The 21508-nt window shown below is 44.0% G+C and overlaps 1 protein-coding gene across 3 annotated transcripts in view; it reads left to right on the top strand.

Moving 5' to 3' along the window:
• The first annotated feature begins 6727 nt into the window (after positions 1-6727).
• The window catches only part of CARD11 (caspase recruitment domain family member 11), a 42077-nt gene continuing 27296 nt past the window's right edge, over positions 6728-21508 (top strand). For 2 of the 3 annotated variants that reach the window (XM_081338185.1, XM_081338184.1), the window contains exons 1-3: positions 6728-6886; positions 18632-18847; positions 20961-21098. In XM_081338185.1, the coding sequence (XP_081194311.1) occupies positions 18649-18847; positions 20961-21098 (337 nt within the window). In that variant the 5' untranslated portion in view covers positions 6728-6886; positions 18632-18648. Of the gene's footprint in view, positions 6887-18631; positions 18848-20175; positions 20477-20960; positions 21099-21508 lie in introns of those variants that run through there. The other variant, XM_081338186.1, reaches the window with a different exon arrangement.

The raw sequence follows: 21508 nt of genomic DNA, 5'->3' as shown, positions 1-21508 counted from the left end.
TCTGTGTCTGTCTCTGTTCTCTCATCTCTCTCATTGTCTATCCCTCTATCATCTCTTTCTCTTTCTTTCTTTCTTTCTTTCTTTCTTTCTTTCTTTCTTTCTTTCTTTCTTTCTTTCTTTCTTTCTTTCTTTCTTTCTTTCTTTCTTTCTCTCTCTCTCTCTCATCCCTTGTTAACACTTTGCTAGCAAATCTTCCCACCCCGTCTCTGTTTTTTCTCCCTTTTAGTTCCTCAGGAAACGATAGCAATCATAGCTCATCAAAAATAATAATAACAATAGTCAAATAATAATTGGGTTTTACAGGAGGATCAAACATTTGGCCCCGGTAGTCCAGCTGTCTTCTCCGACAATCTTCCCTGTCAGAGTTGCCGTTTTTTTTTATTTATTTTGGGAGGCAGGAAAACCAGTTACTGTTATCTTTCCTTTTTTAAGAGACCTGGCCGAGTCTTTTTCCTTGTCCTTTTTCTCCCTATTTTTTGCGCACTAAACCCAGCATTTCCCTTATGAGGAAGAAATCAAGTTTGCTTTGCTCCAATTGCTGCTTATGTTTGTTTTGCTTCACGGTGCCAGGTTTTTTTCTAGTGGGTCTCCAATTTCCAGGAAGTGCCCAATTTATTTGGCGTTCTACATCTTGTGTATCTTTGGGGCCAATTCATTTTTATCCCGTTGGGATTCTGACTCCATTTAGGATTATTTTTTTTAAGGTTTCGCGCAAGTAAATATTTGTGCAAAGGTTTGCCTTCTTTAATATATGTTTTATTTACAGATAAACTAGATTTAGCACCCCCAGCTCCTCAGATCTGTACCAATTGCCGAAGTGTTCTCCGCAAACCAGAACGAGGGCCTTAATCTGGGTGCTGAGTTCAACTGACATGCATTTATTCATTTGAGTCGTTACATTGATTTGCCATCGTTTGACATAAACCGAAAGGCTCAAACCTCATTGTTTAAGTGAATCCCTGCAGTTGGTAAGCGAATCACATCGTCCTTAAGCGAATCCAGCTTCCCCCATTGTCTTCGCTGGTTAGAAGCCAGATGGGACAGTGGGAAATGGTGATCACGTGACCCCGGGATGCTGCAACCCTCTTAAATAGATGCTAAGTTGCCAATTGCCCAGATTTGGATCACGTGACCATGGGGATGTTGCAATGGCCGTAAATTCAAGGACTGCTTCCTAAGTTATCTTTTCCAGAGCCCTTGTAACTTCAAGCAGTTCAACAGACGGTTGAAATCGGGCACTGCCTGCATTTTAGAAAACCCAGCAAATGTGTTTTACATTAATGGGTTAATAAACATCAGCCTCATTCAGTTAAATATGTCTAGTCTAGTGCAAAGAAGGACCAAGGTGGGGGGGGACATGATAGCAGTATTCCAGTATTTGAGGGGCTGCCCCAAAGAAGAAGGGGGTTCAACCTCTTCTCCAAAGCACCAGAAGGCAGGACAAGAAACAATGGATGGAAACCAATCAAGGAGAGAAGCCACCCAGAAATAAGGAGAAATTTCCTAACAGTGAGGACAATTAACCAGTGGAAAGACTTGACTCCAGAAGTTGTGGGTGCTCCATCACTGGAGGTTTTCATGAAGAGACCGAACAAGCATTTACCTGAAATGGTACGGTGGGGGTTGCACTAGAAGACCTCCAAGTTCCCTTCCAACTCTGTTATTCTGAATTTCTGGAATTATGAGCACCCCAAATCCCCATCCAGAAACAAAGAATCCTTATTTCTGTTTCTCCCCCCCCCCACAAAAAAAATAATAGAGGATGGAAAGAAGATATGCAAATCCTTTATAACCAAGAATTAAACAGGCTGACACGGCGCCTGTCATCTGCAAATGTAACACTCTTTACACATAATTCTCTTTATGTCCAGACCGTATTTGAAAAAGGTTAGGAAGTTGATGGGGGGAAAACAATCCACATCCTTGAATTTCAAGACCCCAAAAGTCGGCCTCTTGTTTATCTTCTCTTTCATTTATACAGCAGGCTATGTTTGTCTGGCTTTCCCTTCAATTTGCAAACTGCAAATTTATCATTTTTCTTGGTCAGCTACATTAACTCTTGAGAGGACAAAGTCAGCATGCAAATTTTTCAAGCGAATAATTTTGGGAAGAGTGGGGTGCTTCATCTCTTCCTCCTTGATGGATTGAGAGGATTGAATAACAGAGTCAGAAGGGACCTTGGAGGTCTTCTATTCCAACCCCACCCACCCCGCTCAAGCAGGAGACATTATGCCATTTCACACAAATGGCTATTTAATCTCTTCATGAATACCTCCAGTGATGGAGCACCCACAACTTCTGGAGGCAGGTTGTTCCACTGATCAGTTGTCCTCACTGTCAGGAAATTTCTCCTTTGTTCCAGGTTGCTTCTCTCCTTGATGAGTTTCCATCCGTTGCTTCTTGTCTTGTCCTTCTTGTCCTGGTGCTTTGGACAATAGGGTGACCCCTCTCTTCTTTGTGGCAGCCCCTCAAGTGCTGAATTCAACTGTCATATTCCCCCCTAATCTTTCTCTTCACAAGACTAGACATACACAGTTCCTGCAACCTTACATCATAACAACAGAATGACAGAGTTGGGAAGGGACCATGGAGATCCTTTACCTCTTCCCAGTTCTTGCCAGGTCTAAGTCCTTCATGAGGTCCTTCATGACCATAATAGATGATGATCTCAGGCCTTCCAACCATGTAAACAAGCTGTATAACTCCCGACTCTGTGCTTTTCCCCACCCCCTCTTTTTAATTACATGGAAATCTGATTACATTGATCTTTATTTAGGAGTCATTAAAATGCCCCAGGTCCTTTGCTTCCTGCATTCTTTTTTCTTAATCTTCTTCTCTTCCGTTTAAGCTCAGATTTCCAGGTCTACTGAAAGAGACTTTGCGTAGATCGACCTGCAATATATCGAGAGGAGTTTTTCAGCGTCTCCATCTCTCCATTCAACCTTTCCTCTGCCCCTCCCCTCCCCTCCCCCCCCCCTTTCAGCTCAGGTCAATAATTTTAATAGAGGTGACCGTTTGGAAGGGGTTAAGCCTTGCTGTTTCAGTTTGTTAGTAAGCTTTGGGAAGTTTAATGGGCTGCCCTCTGAAGTGTATAATTGGTGCTGATGGCAGGAAGCCAACTAGTTGTATATATATATATATTTTTTAAAAAAAAAAGGAAGGAAAAAAAAACTACTTCAAGGCCAACATGTTTTCCTCTTTATTTTATTTTATATTTTATTTTATTTGAGCTTCACTCCTTTCCGCTACAGCCCCGGGAAACCGCACCAGCTGAGTTTCAAAATATATTCTGCTCTTAGCTGTTTTGTTTTGTTTTTCACTGCTCTTGTATTCCTTGGGACGCCTCTTCATTTGATAGGTGTCCAGGATGCTTTGGAAAAACACCAGGAGCTGACTATAGAAAAGTAAACCAGGATGTTTGTGCAATTCTTGCAGGGGAATAATAAATGGTTCCAAGCAGTGAGGATGAGGAGGTCCTTATCTCTGGGCAGCCATACTCAAAGGGGCCACCGGGGAGCAGCAGAGGCACAGAAAATGGGAGTCCATTGCTGCCCTCCAGTGGTTGTTCAGATGTTTGCAGCCTGGGATAGACACAGACTTCAGAAACCTAGAAGCAGCCTGGACAACAGGCTGAAGAAGATCCAAGAAACGGATGCAAACAGCCATTAGAAATTATAGTGATTTACTGTGCAATTCTCTCCACCATCCCTTAGATACTCCCAGTATCCCTTGTCATCGCGGCCACCGGCCAGTGATGGAGTGGCGGGGAACATTGGGAGTTGGGATCCCGGGGAAATGTGAAAGGTTGACAAAGGTTGCGATGAAAGAGCAAAGCGAGGGCACTCAATTTCCTCCCGATCAATTCTCTTTGCTATCTGCCGCGTGGGGAATCGGCCCAGCCAAAACAAGAGAATATTAAAGGCTGACAAAATCTTATCAACCATGTCAGTCCAGGACCTTAATCCTCTAGCCAACAGCTCTGAAAAACATCCAGCCAGCTTCTCGGGAACCACTCCAGGGGAAAGCAAATTGGCATGGCTGGCCTCACCAGGCCCGGTCTGCTTTGTGTTGCAAAGGTCATATCTGCAAAGCATTGTCAAAACATTACAAAGAGATGGGCGCTGCGAATAGTGGTTTGTTTCAAAGAACTGGGCCCAGAAAGCCAAACCGCCATTGTATTGCCATGAAGTCAAGGTAAAGACGGGGCTTCCCTAAAGTCCCATTCAAACCCACCCCCCTCCCTTTCTCCTTTAACACAAAGCTCTGGTGTTCTTTTGTCGAGAACAAAAGCTGGGAGATACAAATACTGTCGGGGAGCAGGGGGGGGAACTGATTAACTGGATGGCAAACACTGACAGGGTTGATCTCTAAGCAGCTGAGAAGTGGAATCAGGCACCGGGCAATCCGCTGAACTTATTCAAACAGCTAAAAGGTAGGAAACATAGAGGTAGTCCTTGACTTAGGACCAGAACTGAACCACAAGTTTCAGCTAAACATTCGTTGAATGAGTTTGGCCCCATTTTGCGACCTTTCTTGCCACAGTCGATAAGTGAATCACGGCAGTGAATACGTTAGTTATACGGTCGTTAAATGAATCTGGATTCCCCCGTTGTCAGAGGGTCTCAAAAGGGGATCATGTGACCCCCCACCAGGACTGTGCAACCGTCACAAATATGAGCCAGTTGCCAGGGCACCCGGATATTGATCACGTGACCCTGGGGATGGTGCAACGGTCCTAAGAATGGAAAAAAAAAACGGTCAGATGTGCTGTTGTAACTTCAAATGGTTACTCAACGAATTGCTTTACATCAGAGGCCACCTGTGTTTTGGTACGGAAGGGTAGCAGATGGCTTTGTTGGGATGACATTTTGTTGGTGCCAAGCGGGAGGCTGGGCTTGATGACCTCAAGGGCGCCTTTCAACTTTGCTGAGTGAGTAACTCCAAGCCATCAGCCACCATACCCCACCAATTCCCCACTGGCAGTTTTCACCCAGAAAATAGAGAAGAAGTGGTCCAAAGGACCAAATCTTATTAGAACATCAAGTGGGAGGGGGGGCGGTTTCTTGCTGGCTTCCCCAAAGATTTATTGACTTTGGCATCGTGGGAAATATGATTTTTGTTCTCGTTTCACATTTGTGTGGTTTTGTGCTGTCTGCCCTGCTAACTTCGTCAGCAGCAAACCGCTAATTAAATTCCATATTTATGATTGGAGAATAAAATCATTGGACCCGTTTGGAATAAATTTTTACAACTTTGCGCTCAGCCCGCTGACTCAGCAAGCGGAGACAATGCTTGACTTATAAGACTTCAGGGGAAACGTGAAGTGACAGGTCCAAAATCTCACCCTGTTTCTCTGCCATCTTCTTCTTCCCCGTCCCCCCACTTCTGGAAACCGACGATAAAGTGAGCATCCTCCTAGGTCCTCATTTAGTGACTACAGTTGGGACTGGCGTTAAGTGGTCACTAAGCAAAGCTGATTTGACTTCAACTTTCCTTTCCTTTACTACAACGATGAAAGTGGTCAGTCCAAGGATTAAGTCACCCAGTGACTTTTTCATCGCTACCGTCACTGCAGATGAGGCAGTCACTAAACAAAGGAGTGTGCTGTTATGCATAAGGTTCCGATACAGTCAGTCATCTCCATGGATTTGAAGCCTGTTGCTATTCCAAATAAAAATCATGCAGTTGGATTGCAAGCGCAACCCTCATCTTTTCTGAGAACCTTTTTATCATCAGAAATGAAAAAAAAGTCAGGTTTCTAGTCCTCATGATGATAAGAGAGCCGCAAAGAAGTGATTTGCAGCAAATATCTCACAATACAAAGCAGACTTTGAGAGCCAAGGAAGGGTGTGTGTGTGTGTGTCTCTCTTGTTAACATCTGATGCACTTCCTCTTTCTTTGTGATGAACAAAACACAGAGTGTGAAATATGCAAATAATAAACAAAAAACTGAGTGGAACTTTCTTGGGCAGAATTTTTGCTCAACTTCTGTTAGCATCCGATGTACGCTTGGAAACTTCTCATTCTGGGCAACAGGATGAGCCTCTTTTGCAAATGACTAGAGACCAATCAGGGACTGACTTTTAGGAGGCTCTGAAGTTGACCCACCGCTCAAGGACAGGGTTAGATAATGTTCCTTAATGTCCACCCAAGACTTGTGCAGAGAGCTCCTTTCCAGGGTAAACAGCAAAGTAGACATCAATCAAATTGTCCCATTCCCTCTCCCCATCAAAGTGTCTGCTGTCCCAGAGTCTTGCTTGGTTGGTCCTACCAGAAGACCTGCCAACGGGTTTCCGAGCCCTTTCATCATGGATCAGACGAAGGTTCTCAAAGCCTGAGTGGATTTAAGTTAGCTTGACCAATCCATCTGAGGTCTTCAACCTGTTCCTCCAAGTTTCTCCATTTAGTTTAAGATAGTCATCTTCCAGATGTCCTTCTTCTCAACCCACAACCCATTTGCAGCGGTTGGACCTTCCCCTTTGCTCCTTCTCCCTTAGAGGTGAGCAGAGGACTCCTACACAACACTTCCTTTCTGCTTCTCGCAGGAGGAACTGTGCTGAGAACCATCTCTGAGACGAAGAGAAGGGGAAGTGAGGCAGGCTGGGCCTTCCCTCCCTGCTATAAATAGGCCCCAGGTCTACGAAGGATCACGAGGTGGGTAGGCGGCTGTTTCCGGAATCATGCTGCATCGCTCTACGGTGCCCTGTGCCTTGGAGGGACACCCACAAGGCAGGAGGAAGGGCAGTAGTTGACAACTCTCACAGGAGAGATAAAGAGATCCGTGGAGCAGCTGGCAAAGGTGGTCTTCAACTGGTCCAGAAGCAGAAGCTGGTGGTCCTCAACTTACGGGACGCAGCAATCCCCAGACTTCCGGCAGAGTTTGAAGGTAGTGTCCTTGGGTTCTTGAGTTCCTCGAGTGGTTTCTCCCCAGTGGAGATTCTGGGGAAAACACTTGGTCCTCCCCACCCCTTTGTGTCTTGGTGAAGAGATGGGGTGACACAATCCTGGAGCCACTGAACACTGTCTGGATATTTTGAATTACCAACCAATAATTCTTTGACCTTGGGCATGTGTGCGGGGGGAAATGGGAATCAAAGTCACAAGTCCTCCTCTTCAGTCTTAGCAAGATGGGAAGTCCTTCAAACCTCCCCATGAAAGGCTGGAGAGATCTTGCTGATGTTGAAAGCTCAGCCCTTTTCCTGTCCAACAGGGATCCATTGCTCTCCATGAATCCGGTCCATTGGTGAGTAGTCACGGCCATAGACAAGGCGATCTTCCTTGGCAAAGAAACTGGGGTGGGCAGTCTTTATTAAGGTGACTTCTTAATGCAGACAGAAAGTCTCCTTCCAAAGAGTTGGTTGGGTCCAGGTCAAGGAATTAGGCAGGAGCAGGTCAAAATGTGCTGCCCTTTTCATATTAATTTCATCCACCTGCAGTCCCTTTTATTCAGTGTAGTTAATAGCTTGCTCTTCCTGTGCTTCACTTGTTTCCTTCACTTGCTTGATAAAATGCAATTGGGCCACAACTTTCAAAGTGGCTGTGATAGATGGAGATGGCACTTAAGAGGTTTGGGGTCTCCTGTAAGCTTTGGAGACCCCAAGCTGTTGACCTCTGCAGGAAAGATGGAGGGACACCACCCTTGAGGTTCTTGAGATGAATTTCTTCAAAGGGGTGTGTGTTTGTGACCTGGAATTGCAATGTGTACAATTCCTAAGGCACCTTTGATTTTTCTGAACATTACCAAGCTTTCTAGTTCTTGTTAGTCTGACTCCTAGTTGTGAGCTGGTTAGCTGACTTCACGAAGGGTTGACTTGCCTCCTTACCCCTTGACATTCCCATTTTAGCGGTGTGGAGTCCCCAAAGAGCTGCAGGATACAAGATGAGACCTGGGATATGCATGGATGTCTGCGGAGATTCTCAGTCATCCAGGTCATGGGTATCCCAAAGGTGCTTTTCCAAAAGGCAACTGGGCTTTGTTTTTCCTTGAAGGTGGACAACTGAAATCAGAACTGAAGACGCTTCTTGGAGGAGAAGCCAAAAATGCCTTCAAGGAAAAACGAAATCCAGTTGCCTTTTTGAAAAAAGCACCTTTGGGATATGCATGGGTGTAGTCCTCCAGATTGGAATACCTACGTCGGCCAGACGGACTTACTTACTCCAAGTGCCTCGGAAGGACACGAAAGTTTGTTTCTCCTACACGAAACAGACAGTGACATTATAAGTGGCTTGTGAGGTTTTTTTTTTTAAAAAAAGTATTTTAATTTATTAAATTTATATGCCACCCCTCTCACGAATTTCCCAAGAATTTCCCAAGAAAATAAGCTAAGAAATTAGCTGTGAGAAAGCAAAACCTCACCACCTCGGCATCTGGCAGAAAAACTCGGAGGACGAGAGGGGAAATTAATTAGTTCTGGAGTCTTGCTTCCATACCGAACAGTGTCCCTTTGGTTATTTTGTCAGAAAAATCCTTGCAGATTTCAAAAGCAATTTTTTCTCTATACCCTTTTCACCATTAGCATAATTCCCACTCACCCCCATCCTTTTGTATGACAACAGCAAGGTTGTGTGTATGTTTACATGTGCATAGATTAAAGCTCTTATTAAATGTAAACCTTTCATCTTCCTGTTTGCAACTCCTGAAGTCACTTTAAATTGAGGCACTCCATCTCTGCAGTGAGTTATTAAAATTATTATCCCATCAGTTTAATTTGCGTGCCCTGAGCTAATTTTAATCTTGAAAATACCCAGATCAGATCTGAAATCTTGATTCTCTTTATCTCTCTGCCTGAGTGTGCATTCTCATGTTATATTTTTCCCAGATGCTACTTTCCATCTTGCAATGTTTTTGACTTGGCTTCAGTTGAGTTGACTTGAGTTGACTTGAGTTGACGTGAGCTAAGTTGAATTGATCTGAGTTGATCTGACTGTCCATCAATACTAGCCATGACTTTGCTATGGCTAAACCAGTGTTTCTCAACCTTATGCCCTTTAAGATGGGTGGACCTCAACTCTCAAGGCTGGCTGGGGAATTCTGGGAGTTGAAGTCCAACCGTCTCAACAGGGACCAAGGTTGAGAAACACAGAGCTAAACTATTTTTCATTTTTTTTATTTTAATTCCATTTATATCCCGCCCTTCTCCGAAGACTCAGGGCGGCTTACAAGCTTAGCAGTAGCCTTCATTCTATGTATATGCCTGCTTATTAGGGCTTTCACACACACCCCCAAGCGGCATTATTACAAAGTCATCTTAATTGCCCCCAACAATCTGGGTCCTCATTTTACCTACCTCGGAAGGATGGAAGGCTGAGTCAACCTTGAGCCTGGTGGGACTTGAACCTGCACTAATTGCAGGCAGCTGGTGTTACTTAAGGAGGCATTAGCCCACTGCTCCACCAAGGCTCTACAGCTCCCAGCCATCACAGACAATGGCAAAGGATGCTAAAAGTGGTAGCTCAGCAAGATAGTGAGAGACACAGGTTCCCACAGTATGAGGTGCACATTCAACCAGTGTGGTCATAAACCATCATTCATGTTTAGAAGAGTTCTGTCTTAACTGGGCCAGGCTGAATTGAGGTTGAGTGACCCAGAGTTAAAACCACTTTTTTCCCCAGGCAAATCTGGGGATTTCAACTTGAATCTTAAGTAAAGAGAAGGCAGCGTTTTGTCACAGTGGAAGTCTTAGACTCAGGCGCTATGGCGGTGCCCTGTCAGTTGGCAGAGCCTTCTCATCACGGCAGGTGAAGGAATAGTCTGAAAATAGGACTTTCCAGTTGCATTATTGCTCGCTGCAGATTAGCAGAGAGGAAGCTGAGAGCAGAAAAAGGCTGGATCCATTTCCTCCTCTGTGCCGCACAATTTTCACCGAAGCCATTTTTTTTTCATTGCCTCTCTTCCTGTGGGCAAGGTGACAATTCTCCCTCTTCGGAAGGAAGTTAAACGTTAGGCCAGTTTTACAGGTGGGACTTAATCCTTTAGGATGGACAAAACCCTCTGAAGTCTATTGAACCCCTTTCCGGATCACGGCAGGAATTCTTTCCCTTTATTTTTACATGTCCTTTTCAAGTTTGCTTAATGTCTGGCGGGTTTATTTGGGGCACCGTTGTGCTATTAGGGAAGGGCAAGCTGCCCGGAGCACAAACCATGGAAAGTGGTGTCTGTTCGGAAAATGCCCGCACCAACACACATGGAGAGCTTTGATAGACATTATCCGCAGGGCTGTAAAGTGTTAAAACAACAACAACAACCCTAAAAGCTCCTTTGTGTTCAGCTCAATTCCCGGTCATTCATTAAGAGATGTATCCTAGTTTTCATAAGAATAGGGCCGAAGTGGCTTTTGCTCCTATTTTCCCAGTGGCTGTGATGTCCCCTAAGGTGGCCTGGCATTTCCACCTGCAAATACAAACCCGGTTTGATTCTTCTTGGCTTCTGAACCTTGGCAAGGTTAGAAATGTACTGCCATCTGCAGAGTCGGTGAAACAGGCTTGTTAGAATAGAATAGAATAGAATAGAATAGAATAGAATAGAATAGAATAGAATAGAATAGAATAGAATAGAATAGAATAGAATAGAATAGAATAGAATAGAATAGAATAGAATAGAATAGAATAATGGGAATAGAATAGAATAGAATAGAATAGAATAGAATAGAATAGAATAGAATAGAATAGAATAGAATAGAATAGAATGGAATGGAATGGAATGGAATGGAATGGAATGGAATGGAATGGAATGGAATGGAATGGAATGGAACGGAACGGAACGGAACGGAACGGAACGGAACAGAACAGAATAGAATAGAATAATGGGAATGGAATGGAATGGAATGGAATGGAATGGAATAGAATAGAATAGAATAGAATAGAATAGAATAGAATAGAATAGAATAGAATAGAATAGAATAGAATAGAATAGAATAGAATAGAATAGAATAGAATAGAATAGAATAATGGGAATAGAATAGAATAGAATAGAATAGAATAGAATAGAATAGAATAGAATAGAATAGAATAGAATAGAATAGAATAGAATAGAATGGAATGGAATGGAATGGAATGGAATGGAATGGAATGGAATGGAATGGAATGGAATGGAACGGAACGGAACGGAACGGAACGGAACAGAACAGAATAGAATAGAATAATGGGAATGGAATGGAATGGAATGGAATGGAATGGAATAGAATAGAATAGAATAGAATAGAATAGAATAGAATAGAATAGAATAGAATAGAATAGAATAGAATAGAATAGAATAGAATAGAATAGAATAATGGGAATAGAATAGAATAGAATAGAATAGAATAGAATAGAATAGAATAGAATAGAATAGAATAGAATAGAATGGAATGGAATGGAATGGAATGGAATGGAATGGAATGGAATGGAATGGAATGGAATGGAACGGAACAGAACAGAATAGAATAGAATAGAATAATGGGAATGGAATGGAATGGAATGGAATGGAATGGAATGGAATGGAATGGAATAGAATAGAATAGAATAGAATAGAATAGAATAGAATAGAATAGAATAGAATAGAATAGAATAGAATAGAATAGAATAGAATAGAATAGAATAGAATAGAATAGAATAGAATAGAGCTGGAAGGGACCTTGGAGGTCTTCTAGTCCAGCCCCCTGCTCAAGCAGGAGAACCTATACCATCCCAGACAGGTGAATATCCAGTCTCTTCTTATAAATCTCCAGTGATGGAGTGCCCACCATTTCTGGAGGGAATCTGTTCCACTGGTTGATTGTCCTCACTGTCAGGAAGTTTCTCCTTAATTCCAGGTTGCTTCTCTCCTTGATCAGCTTCCAACCATTGTTTCTCGTCTTCCCTCTGGTGCTTTGGAGAACAACCTGGCCCCCTCTGCCTTGTGGCAGCCCCTCAGATACTGGAATAACTGTTATCATGTCTCTCCTATTTCTTCTTTTCTTTAGACTAGCCAAACCCAAGTCCCGCAGCCGTTCTTCGTATGTTTTAGTCTCCGGGACTTTGATCATCTTAGGTTTTATAGTTTGCTGCCCTGCCATAAACCAAAACATACCTGCCTAAAGCATGAATTATGGCTGTATCTTTTCTTCCCAGGGATTGTAGCGGTGCCTATAGATTCAGAGCAGTTCTTTGGAAGCAGCATGTGCAGAAGCTGGGATGATCTCCTATATAGTAGTCCTCGGCTTACAACAGTTTGCTTAGTGGCCATCCATAGTTACAACGGCCATGAAAAAGGTGACTTGTGACCATTTTTCACACTTGTAACCGTTGCAGCATCCCCCATGGTCACGTGATTTATATTCGGATGATAGAGAATTGACTCATAGTTATGACGGTCACAGCATCCTGGGGGAGGGGTCACGTGGTCCCTTTTTGTGACCTTCTGACAAGCAAAGTCAAGGGGGACTTAACAACCGTGTTATCAACTTGATAACCGCACTGATTTGCGTAACAAACGTGGCCAAAAAAAGTGGGCCAAAACTCGCTTAAGAAATGTCTCACTGAGCAGCAGAAATGTGGGGCTACGTTGTGGTCGTAAAGCGAGGACTACCTGTATAGGCAGTGATGTGGGCATGGGTGGTGTGTGCTGCTCGTGTGCCCGGTGAATGGGATCCGTTGAGAATCGGACGATTAATGTCAGAAAGGAAATCCCTTTGCTAGTCACACTCAAAATCCAGGGCCGGCCCTCAGCTCTGGATTTTAGATTTTCTTGAGAAAATAAACAGGGGCACTTTCACTTCCCAAATATAAATTTAACTGCTCTTCTCACAACTGAAGAAGAAGGGAGCGTCAGCTGCTGCGTGGCTGAAATCTGAGGCAAAGTTGTTGTCCACCGTGTCTGAAATGTCTCATCTGTATTCCCGGGATGAAACGTTGGAGTTTGGTGCTTTTGTTTACAACAGCTCACACTGTCTTCCCTTCAAAGGTGGAACTTTCCGTATAGGGGTGAGGGGGGGTGGTGTCCTTGCGTTCATGAAGAATAGCCTCTCCAAGTAGATACCCTCCTCACGGTTTGTTGGCTGGCTGATGTGCAGATCTGGAGTATCCAGGCTGGACAAGGTTACCTCAGCCTTCCAGTCTTCCTTCCCTCCCTCCCTCCCTCTTTTCCTTCCTTCCTTCCTTCCCTCCCTCCCTTTCCCTTCCTTCCTTCCTTCCTTGCCTCTTTTCTTTCCTTCCTTCCCTCTTTTCCTCCCTCCCTTCCTTCCTCCCTCCCTCTCTCCCTTTTTTCCCTCCTTCCTTCCTTCCTCCCTCCCTCTCTCCCTTTTTTCCTTCCTTCCTTCCTTCCCTCCCTCCCTCCCTCTTTCCTTCCTTCCCTCTTTTCCTCCCTCCCTCTCTCTCTCCCTTTTTTCCCTCCTTCCTTCCTTCCTCTCCCTCTCTCCCTTTTTCCTTCCTTCCTTCCTTCCTTCCTTCCTTCCTTCCTCCCTCTCTCCCTTTTTTCCTCCCTCCCTCCCTCCCTCCCTTCTGATTTTGCCAGCCCCAGCCTTTCCCCTTCAGGGACACAGGCAGAACCACGACATCCTTCTAGCAGGTGTCCAACCTCCTCTCCTTCCCACTTGTAACACACACACACATCCCCCAAGTGAGGCGCCAGGCCCGGCTGGTCCGGCACCTCACACAGACCCTCTCGCTAGGATCCTGCCTCTGCCTGGTCCTTCAGAGTGGCATTCGTTTTCTCCCCTTTAGTGACCTTGAAACCCAAGCAAGGCGAAACTTGTAGATGGTTGTGTTCAGACAGCGGAAGGCTGAGTTTGACTTGTGGGTGACCGATTTGCACAGCAGCCCTCCTGCTTCCTTGTGACGAAAAGCAGATAACCAGGACTTGGGTGGCTGCCCAAACCTCCCTTTTTTTCATTCTCCTTTTTCAAAGCCTGCCTGAGATAAACTGGGGGTGTCATTTCCTGACATTTTACTCACTTCTTCCGTCAGCTTCATTTTGCTACGGTGGCCGCTTTCCTCTGGCAAAGGAGGAGCTTGTGAAGACTTCAGCAGACTTACGAATGGCTCCCCCAAACTTATCAATCCTCCAGAAGGGGCCGGCCCAAATCGGAGCATCCCAAAGTTTCCTCTTTACACCAGTCATTGAAAAAAACAGGCAGGTGTTTTGCAGAAAGAGACTTTGGTGCTCAGGATCTGGTGAGATCCTGTGTAATTAGGACTCCTCCGGATGCAAACTTTTCCTGCAAAATTAAGATTGCTTCGTAGAATAATCCTGTTGGGTGGGTGGATGGATGGGTGGGGGAAACAGTAAACTCGTTGCCGTTGCCACAATCTGAACCTTTCAAAACTCTGCACAGATAATAATAATAATAATAATAATAATAATAATAATAATAATAATAATAATAATAATAATAATAATAATAATAATAATAATAATAATAATAATAAGAATAAGAAGAAGAAGAAGAAGAAGAAGAAGAAGAAGAAGAAGAAGAAGAAGAAGAAGAAGAAGAAGAAGAAGAAGAAGAAGAAGAAGAAGAAGAAGAAGAAGAAGAAGAAGAAGAAGTTGGAAGGGACCTTGGAGGTCATCTAGTCCAACCCCCTGCTCAGGCAGGAAACCCTATACCATCTCAGACAAATGGCTGTCCAGTCTCTTCTTAAAAACCTCCAGTGTTGGAGCATTCACCGCTTCTGGTGGTAGGCTGTTCCACTGGTTTAATTGTTCTAACTGTCAGGAAGTTTCTCCTTAGTTCCAGGTTGCTTCTCTCCTTGACTAGTTTCCATCCGTGGCTTCTTGTCCTGCTTTCAGGTGCTTTGGAGAATAGCTTTGGAGATGAATCCGGGGCTTTGGTCCTGGTCAGCCCACCCGGATAACTCCACATCTGCAGTTGGGGAAATGGTGCCAGGAGGTTTCCATGACGCTCGGGCACTTGAGACAATGTCGTGTCATCCCTGAAGTGGCACTCAAATCAGAGCCTGCCAGAACAAGTGTGATAAAACCCATGTATTTTGTAGCTATTTAAAACTCTCAGCGGGGGGGGGGGGAGGTGTATTTTGCAAAAGAGAAGGAGAGAGGAGGGAGATGAAGACAAGCAAGAAATTGAAGCGGGATCAGACGGGATGAAGATCAACAGCGGAAGAACTGAGCTTTCCTTAAAGCCCCCAAATATCCGGTTGGCATCTTCACAAAGGCTTTGATTTCTCCTCTTAAAGTGCCGAATAACAACTTTGTGCGTGTTTTGATCATGTTGGCTATCCCCAGTTTGCAGGGCACGGGGGAAATTGAAAGACCACAGCAATTTAGCTAAGCAAACTCTGACAGAATCATCTCTCTGCTTCAATTTTTCTATATTTCTGCGTGATGTGCAAGTATTCGCTCTATTTTCCTTGTGCTTAAGGCAGGGGTAGGCAACCTTGGCTCTTTTATGACTCGTGGACTTCAACTCCCAGAATTCCTGAGCCAGCCATGGTGAGGGGAAAGGGAGAGGTTTCCGAGCTGAGCCATGCCGGCTCAGGAATTCTGGGAGTTGAAGTCCACGAGTCATAAAAGAGCCAAGGTTGCCTACCCCTGGCTTAAGGAATTCCCAGAGCCGCTCTCTTTATTTGCACCATACAGGTAGTCCTTGACTTAAAAACAGCTCATTTAGTGACTGTTCAAAGTTACAACGGTACTGAAAAAAGTGACCTAGGACCGTTTTTCACACTTACGACCGTCGCAGCCTCCCCCTGGTTCACAGGATCAAAATCCAGATGCTTGGCAACTGGTTCATATTTATGACGGCTTCAGGGTCCCCAGGGTCACGTGATCCAATGAGCTTCTAACCATGGGGAAGCAGATTCACGGAACAACTGCAGTGATTCACTTAGCGACAGCGGCAAGAAAGGTTGTCAAAGAGGGCCAAACCCACTGAACAACTGTCTTGCTTAGCAACAGAAATTTTGGGCTCAAATGTAGTCAGTCATAAGTCGAGGACTCCCTATGCACTCCCTTCTAGTGTTCAACCCCAAACATAGCATGGCGGCACCCAAGGAATTCTCCCATTCATATCCCCAATCTGGCATCGCAACATTTCTTTTACATTTACCCACGAATATATCAAACGACCAAGGAGACACTGAATCTATCTCGCCTTACTCTCTGCTCGGCACAGGCTTCTGCTAAGCCAACCCTTAGCTCCACGCCTGCATTATTTCTATCATCACAGCTTCCAGCAGCCAATATTCAACCCCCACCCCCACCCACCCACCCACCCCCGTGGATGCAAAACCTTCCATAATTCATCCTGTCTGTAAAGCCTCAAATGGGCCGTCCTTTTTTATAAGCCATGGTTTGCTGGATAAACAACAGATGGCTGGCTCTGCAGCCCCCTGTCGTTGGTTAACCCACGTTTGTGGCTAGGACAATATAGAAGCTGAGACCCGGTCAATTTTGCCTCGTTGTGGCATCGATCCAAATCAAACAGCAGTCCTGGGGGGTAAAAAAAAAATAGCTGTTAATAATTTGCAAAGATGTGCGGTGGGTTCTGTAAGATAACCGGCCGATGGTGGGGTGGGTTTTCTGCTGGAATGGATGTTCGCACCGGCGATGATTTCCCTGCTTGCGTTTCATTTATTTGTAACAACCACAGGGCCGGCGTGAGGCTGCTTAGCATCACCTCCCGGGGCTTATGACCACAGCTGCATCAACAGTGAATATATTTTCTTTGGCCCTCGGTGATCTTCCTTGCACTCCAGTCACTTATCTTCATGACTCCTTCTTCTCCTGTGTGTAAATGCCAACCTGGTGCTTGCTGCAAGCGTTAGTTGCTGGCCTGTTTTACTTCGGGGAGGTTTCCTGCACCTGTATATAGACCAGACTGTCAGAGCGACGCCAGGAAGAGTTGGCATGAGAGACAATTTAAGAGGAAGTTTTAATGTTCTAATATCTTTCTCACCTTCCCTACTACCCTCTCTTCTTAGTATCATGATTATGATTATTATTACTCTGTCGCCTTGCATGTGCACTGAGAGCTTCCGCACCAGAGATACGTTCCTTGTACATCTAATCATACTTGGCCAATAATTTCATTTCTCTTCTCTTCTCTTCTCTTCTCTTCTCTTCTCTTCTCTTCTCTTCTCTTACCTTACCTTACCTTACCTTACCTTACCTTACCTTACCTTCCTCTATTCTATTCTATTCTATTCTATTCTATTCTATTCTATTCTATTCTATTCTATTCTATTCTATTCTATTCTATTCTATTCTATTCTATTCTATTCTATTGCTAAGCACATTGATTTGTGCTTAGATTGTAAGCCACCCTGAGTCTTCTGAGAAGGGCGGGATATAAATGGGATTAAAATAAATATATATATATATATATTCTATTCTATTCTATTCTATTCTGTTCTATTCTATTCTATTCTATTCTATTCTATTCTATTCTATTCCATATTCTATTCTATTCTATTCTATTCTATTCTATTCTATTCTATTCTATTCCATTCCATTCCATTCCATTCCATTCCTTCTAGTCTATTCTTGCTAGCTTGATGTTTGCTGAAAACAAAGCAATTCCTTCTCTCTTCCTGTTGCTCCTGCTTTCTGGGCAGTGCAGAATTAGGACACAAACAGGCAGCCTTATTGTGTGTTGCACTGGGAACAAAGGTTTGGAAGCCATCCTTCAAAGACTAGCTTCATTCACAAAACCTGGATCTCTAAGCTATCCTGGCTTGTGGCATCAGTCTCCTGGCTTTGCACGCCACTTGTCCAAATACAAGATGTTCACCATGTTCTTCTGAGGCATACCGTTGATTTTCTAGGTTGTCTTTGTAAGCCTCCTGCAATGTAGGTTAGCCTTTTTCCTCCGTTAAGTGAAAAGCAAAAAAAAAAAGGGCTGTTTTTGAAAAAAAGAGGCGTGCGGTTGCTGTTTGGCGATGCAATTTTGAGAAAAAAGGGATGCGGTCTCTAAAAAGTGCACTTCAGATTATAGTTGAAAAACCGGTCGTAAAAAATTAATGAATGGCCATCCTTAATTGCAATCTAAAAATACTCGTTCAAAGGGAGAGAAAGAAGAAGAAAAAACTCATGCAAAGGGTGCCTTTTATTTTTCAAAAGGAAAGAGGATGTTGAATTTGGGAAGGAGATGGCTCTCTGCTGTGAGGTAAAGCATATCAGGGCTTCATTGGATGAAAACGCATAGAATAATAATAATAATAATAATAATAATAATAATAATAATAATAATAATAATAATAATAATAATAATTATTATTATTATTATTATTATTATTATTATTATTATTATTATTATTATTATTATTATTATTATTATTATTATTATTATTATTATTATTATTTGGAATGGACCTTGGAGGTCATCTAGTCCAACCCCCTGCTCAGGCAGGAAACCCTATACCGTTTCAGACAAATGGCTGGCCAGTCTCTTTTTAAAAACTTCCAGTGTTGGAGCATTCACCGCTTCTGGAGGCAAGGAGTTCCACTGGTTAATTGTTCTGACTGTCAGGAAGTTTCTCCTTAGTTCCAGGTTGCTTCTCTCCTTGACTAGAATCCATGCAAGTTTATGCCGTACGAAAACTTTGCCTAGTTGCCTCCCTTCAACTGGCAGCTTTCCAATTTGTGGGGGTTCATAAGCCTTCTTCTGGATAAGTCGTGGGATCTTTCTGGACCAAAACTGTCCTTCCTTGTCTCTTTTAGGGCAGAAGCGTAGAAAAATGGACGAGTGTCTTGAAACCCTGAAGGATGAAGAGGAAGCTCTATGGGAGAACGTCGAATGCAACCGTCATATGTTGACCCGGTACATCAACCCCGCCAAGCTGACCCCATACCTGCGCCAGTGCAAAGTCCTGGATGAACAGGATGAGGACGAGGTCCTCAACTCCCCGATGCTCCTCTCCAAAATTAACCGAGCTGGTAAGAGAGAGGAGCCATGACAGCACCTAATCAGGCACAATGACAAGACCGTTGTGTCACTGCTTTCCAAGAAAGATTGATCTGCTGATTTTGGGTGGACGTAGAGCTGTTGATGATCAAAGGTCTCTGGGAAAGAGTCCTTCTGATCCCATGAGGTCAGGGCTGGGCAATATTAAAAGGAAAGGGTGAGCTTCAAAAAAACAGTTGATGTAGAATCTATTGAATCTATTGAAAACATTGGAGAGCTGTAAAGGTAAAGGTTCCCCCGCACGTGCGTGCTAGTCGTTTCCGACTCTAGGGGCCGGTGCTCATCTCCGTTTCAAAGCCGAAGAGCCGGCACTTGTCCGAGGACATCTCTGTGGTCATGTGGCCGGCATGACTAGACGCCAAAGGTGCACAGAACGCTGTTACCTTCCCACTGGAGTGGTCCCTGTTTTTCTACTTGCATTTTTACGTGCTTTCGGACTGCTAGGTTGGCAGAAGCTGGGACGAGTAACAGGCGCTCACTCTGGATTCAACCCGTCAAACTGCCGACCTTCTGATCGACAAGCTCAGCGTCCTAACCCACTGAGCCACACCGCGTCCCTTTGGAGAACTGTAGACATTGTCTAACAAATATTTATAGATCAGCCAATCAGAATAGATTTGGAAAGGACCTTGGAGGTCTTCTAGCCCAGCCCCCTGTTCAAGCAGGAGAACCTATACACCATTTCAGACAAGTGATTGTCCAGCCTCTTCTGTAAAACCTGCAGTGATCAAGCGCCTACAACTTCGGAAGGCCAGCTGTTCCACTGGTTAATTGCTCTCACTGTTAGGAAATTTCTCCTCATTTTTAGGTTGGATCTGTCCTTAACAAGCTTCCAACCATTACTTCTTGTCTTGCACTCTGGTGCTTTGGAAAATTACTTGCCCAGTCCATGGGCAGGACTGGAATTCACAGCCCCCGGTATCTAGCCTAGTGCCTTTGACCACTATCAATAGCTCAGGGTTGGACTGTGCGGTGCTTCCTGTGCTTGGTGTTTTTTCTTGCAGATGTTTCATGTCCCAAGTAGGCAACATCATCAGTGCTAGAAGGGATAGTAAACAAGGAGCAAGCCCCCCCCCTCCCTTCTAGCACTGCTGGTGTTACCTAGTTGGGCCATGAAATGTCTGCATGAAAACAGCCGAGCTCAGAAAGCACCAAGGACCCCACAATCCTCCTCCTCCTCCTCCACCTCCTCCTCCTCCTCCTCCTCCTCCTCCTCCTCCAACCCCACTCCCTTCTAGCACCGCTGATGTTACCTAGTTGGGCCATGAAATGTCTGCATGAAAACAACCAAGCACAGAGAGCAGCAAGGGCCCCACCATTCCCCTCCTCCTCCTCCTCCTCCTCCTCCTCCTCCTCCTCCTCCTCCTCCTCCCTGCAAATCCTACTCCCTTCTACCACCAAGGATGTTACTTATTTGGGCAATGAAATATCTGCAAGCCAAGAGCACCAAATAACCATTCTGCCAAACCAGTTATCTCCAGAAATATTAGCAGTACAATGTATAAAGTTGTAATCTTAACCAACCAGAAATCAAGTTGGAGAGATTGAGCTACACGGAGTAAGAGTTTCAGACTGCTGCACCAGCCTTCCTTGGAGATACGGTACTTACTCACTCTTTAGCTAAGCCTTTAAAGGTCAATTAGTTTATCATTCAGGTTTTATTACAATTGCCTTTATTTTATCCTTGGAAACTGTAAAATCCACCTTAAATGTTAATTTTTAGCAGAAGGACAGCATATCAATTTAGTGTTTAAACAAATGGTATTAAATTCAAGAAGGTTTGTATGCAGAGCATCAGTTTTGCTAAATGTTATGTATAAGGCTTGTTCTCTCTTGCCTTGATATTCTGCAGAATTATTTTTTTTTTAAAAAATGGCGTATTCTTTTTAGTTGTTTTGATTGGTGCCTGGAAAAGGTAATTTCACAACCTGCATTTCAAATACTTTTTTCCCCCCATGTGTTATACAGCGACAATCCTTCTTCTTGTGTCACTTCGGCCTCTTCTTATCCCATTTGTAATTTCAGTTTCAAATTGAAACTCTCTATTTTAATATAACCAGATCAATGTTTGGCCTTGCTATATAGGTCGTTTGCTGGACATCCTTCATACCAAGGGGGAGAGAGGCTATGTAGTTTTCTTAGAGAGCCTGGAATTTTACTATCCTGAACTCTACAAATTAGTGACGGGGAAGGAACCCACACGGCGTTTTTCCACTATCGTTGGTAAGTGGGGGGCATTTTGGTGGGATACTGTTGTTCCATACCAAGCAATATAGGGGAAATCCTTTATCAATCCTTTCTTGGTTATTTTTTGCTTGGAACAGAGTCCAGGAAGAAAATTACTAGAAAAGTAGGGTACTGGTCTATGGAAACTCTCACTCATCTAGGTCGTGATTGTCCCAAAGTTGCTTTTTCAAGAGGCAACTGGACCATCTTGTTTTTCCTTGAAGGCGTTTCGCTTCTCATCCAAGAAGTTTCTTCAGCTCTGACCGGATGGTGGAGAATGGAAGGCCTCCACTTGGCAGTGAAATTGGCCTCAAGGACTGTCTAAAAGGAGGCAGATGACCAGCTGCCTGCAAGGAATATAAACCCTTCCATTCCCTGCCATCCAGTCAGAGCTGAAGAAGCTTTTT

This window comes from Vipera berus (genome assembly GCF_964194415.1).
Source record: "Vipera berus genome assembly, chromosome: 13".
In the NCBI taxonomy this organism is placed as follows: Eukaryota; Metazoa; Chordata; class Lepidosauria; order Squamata; family Viperidae; genus Vipera; species Vipera berus.
This window is presented reverse-complemented; position numbering and strand designations above follow the sequence as displayed.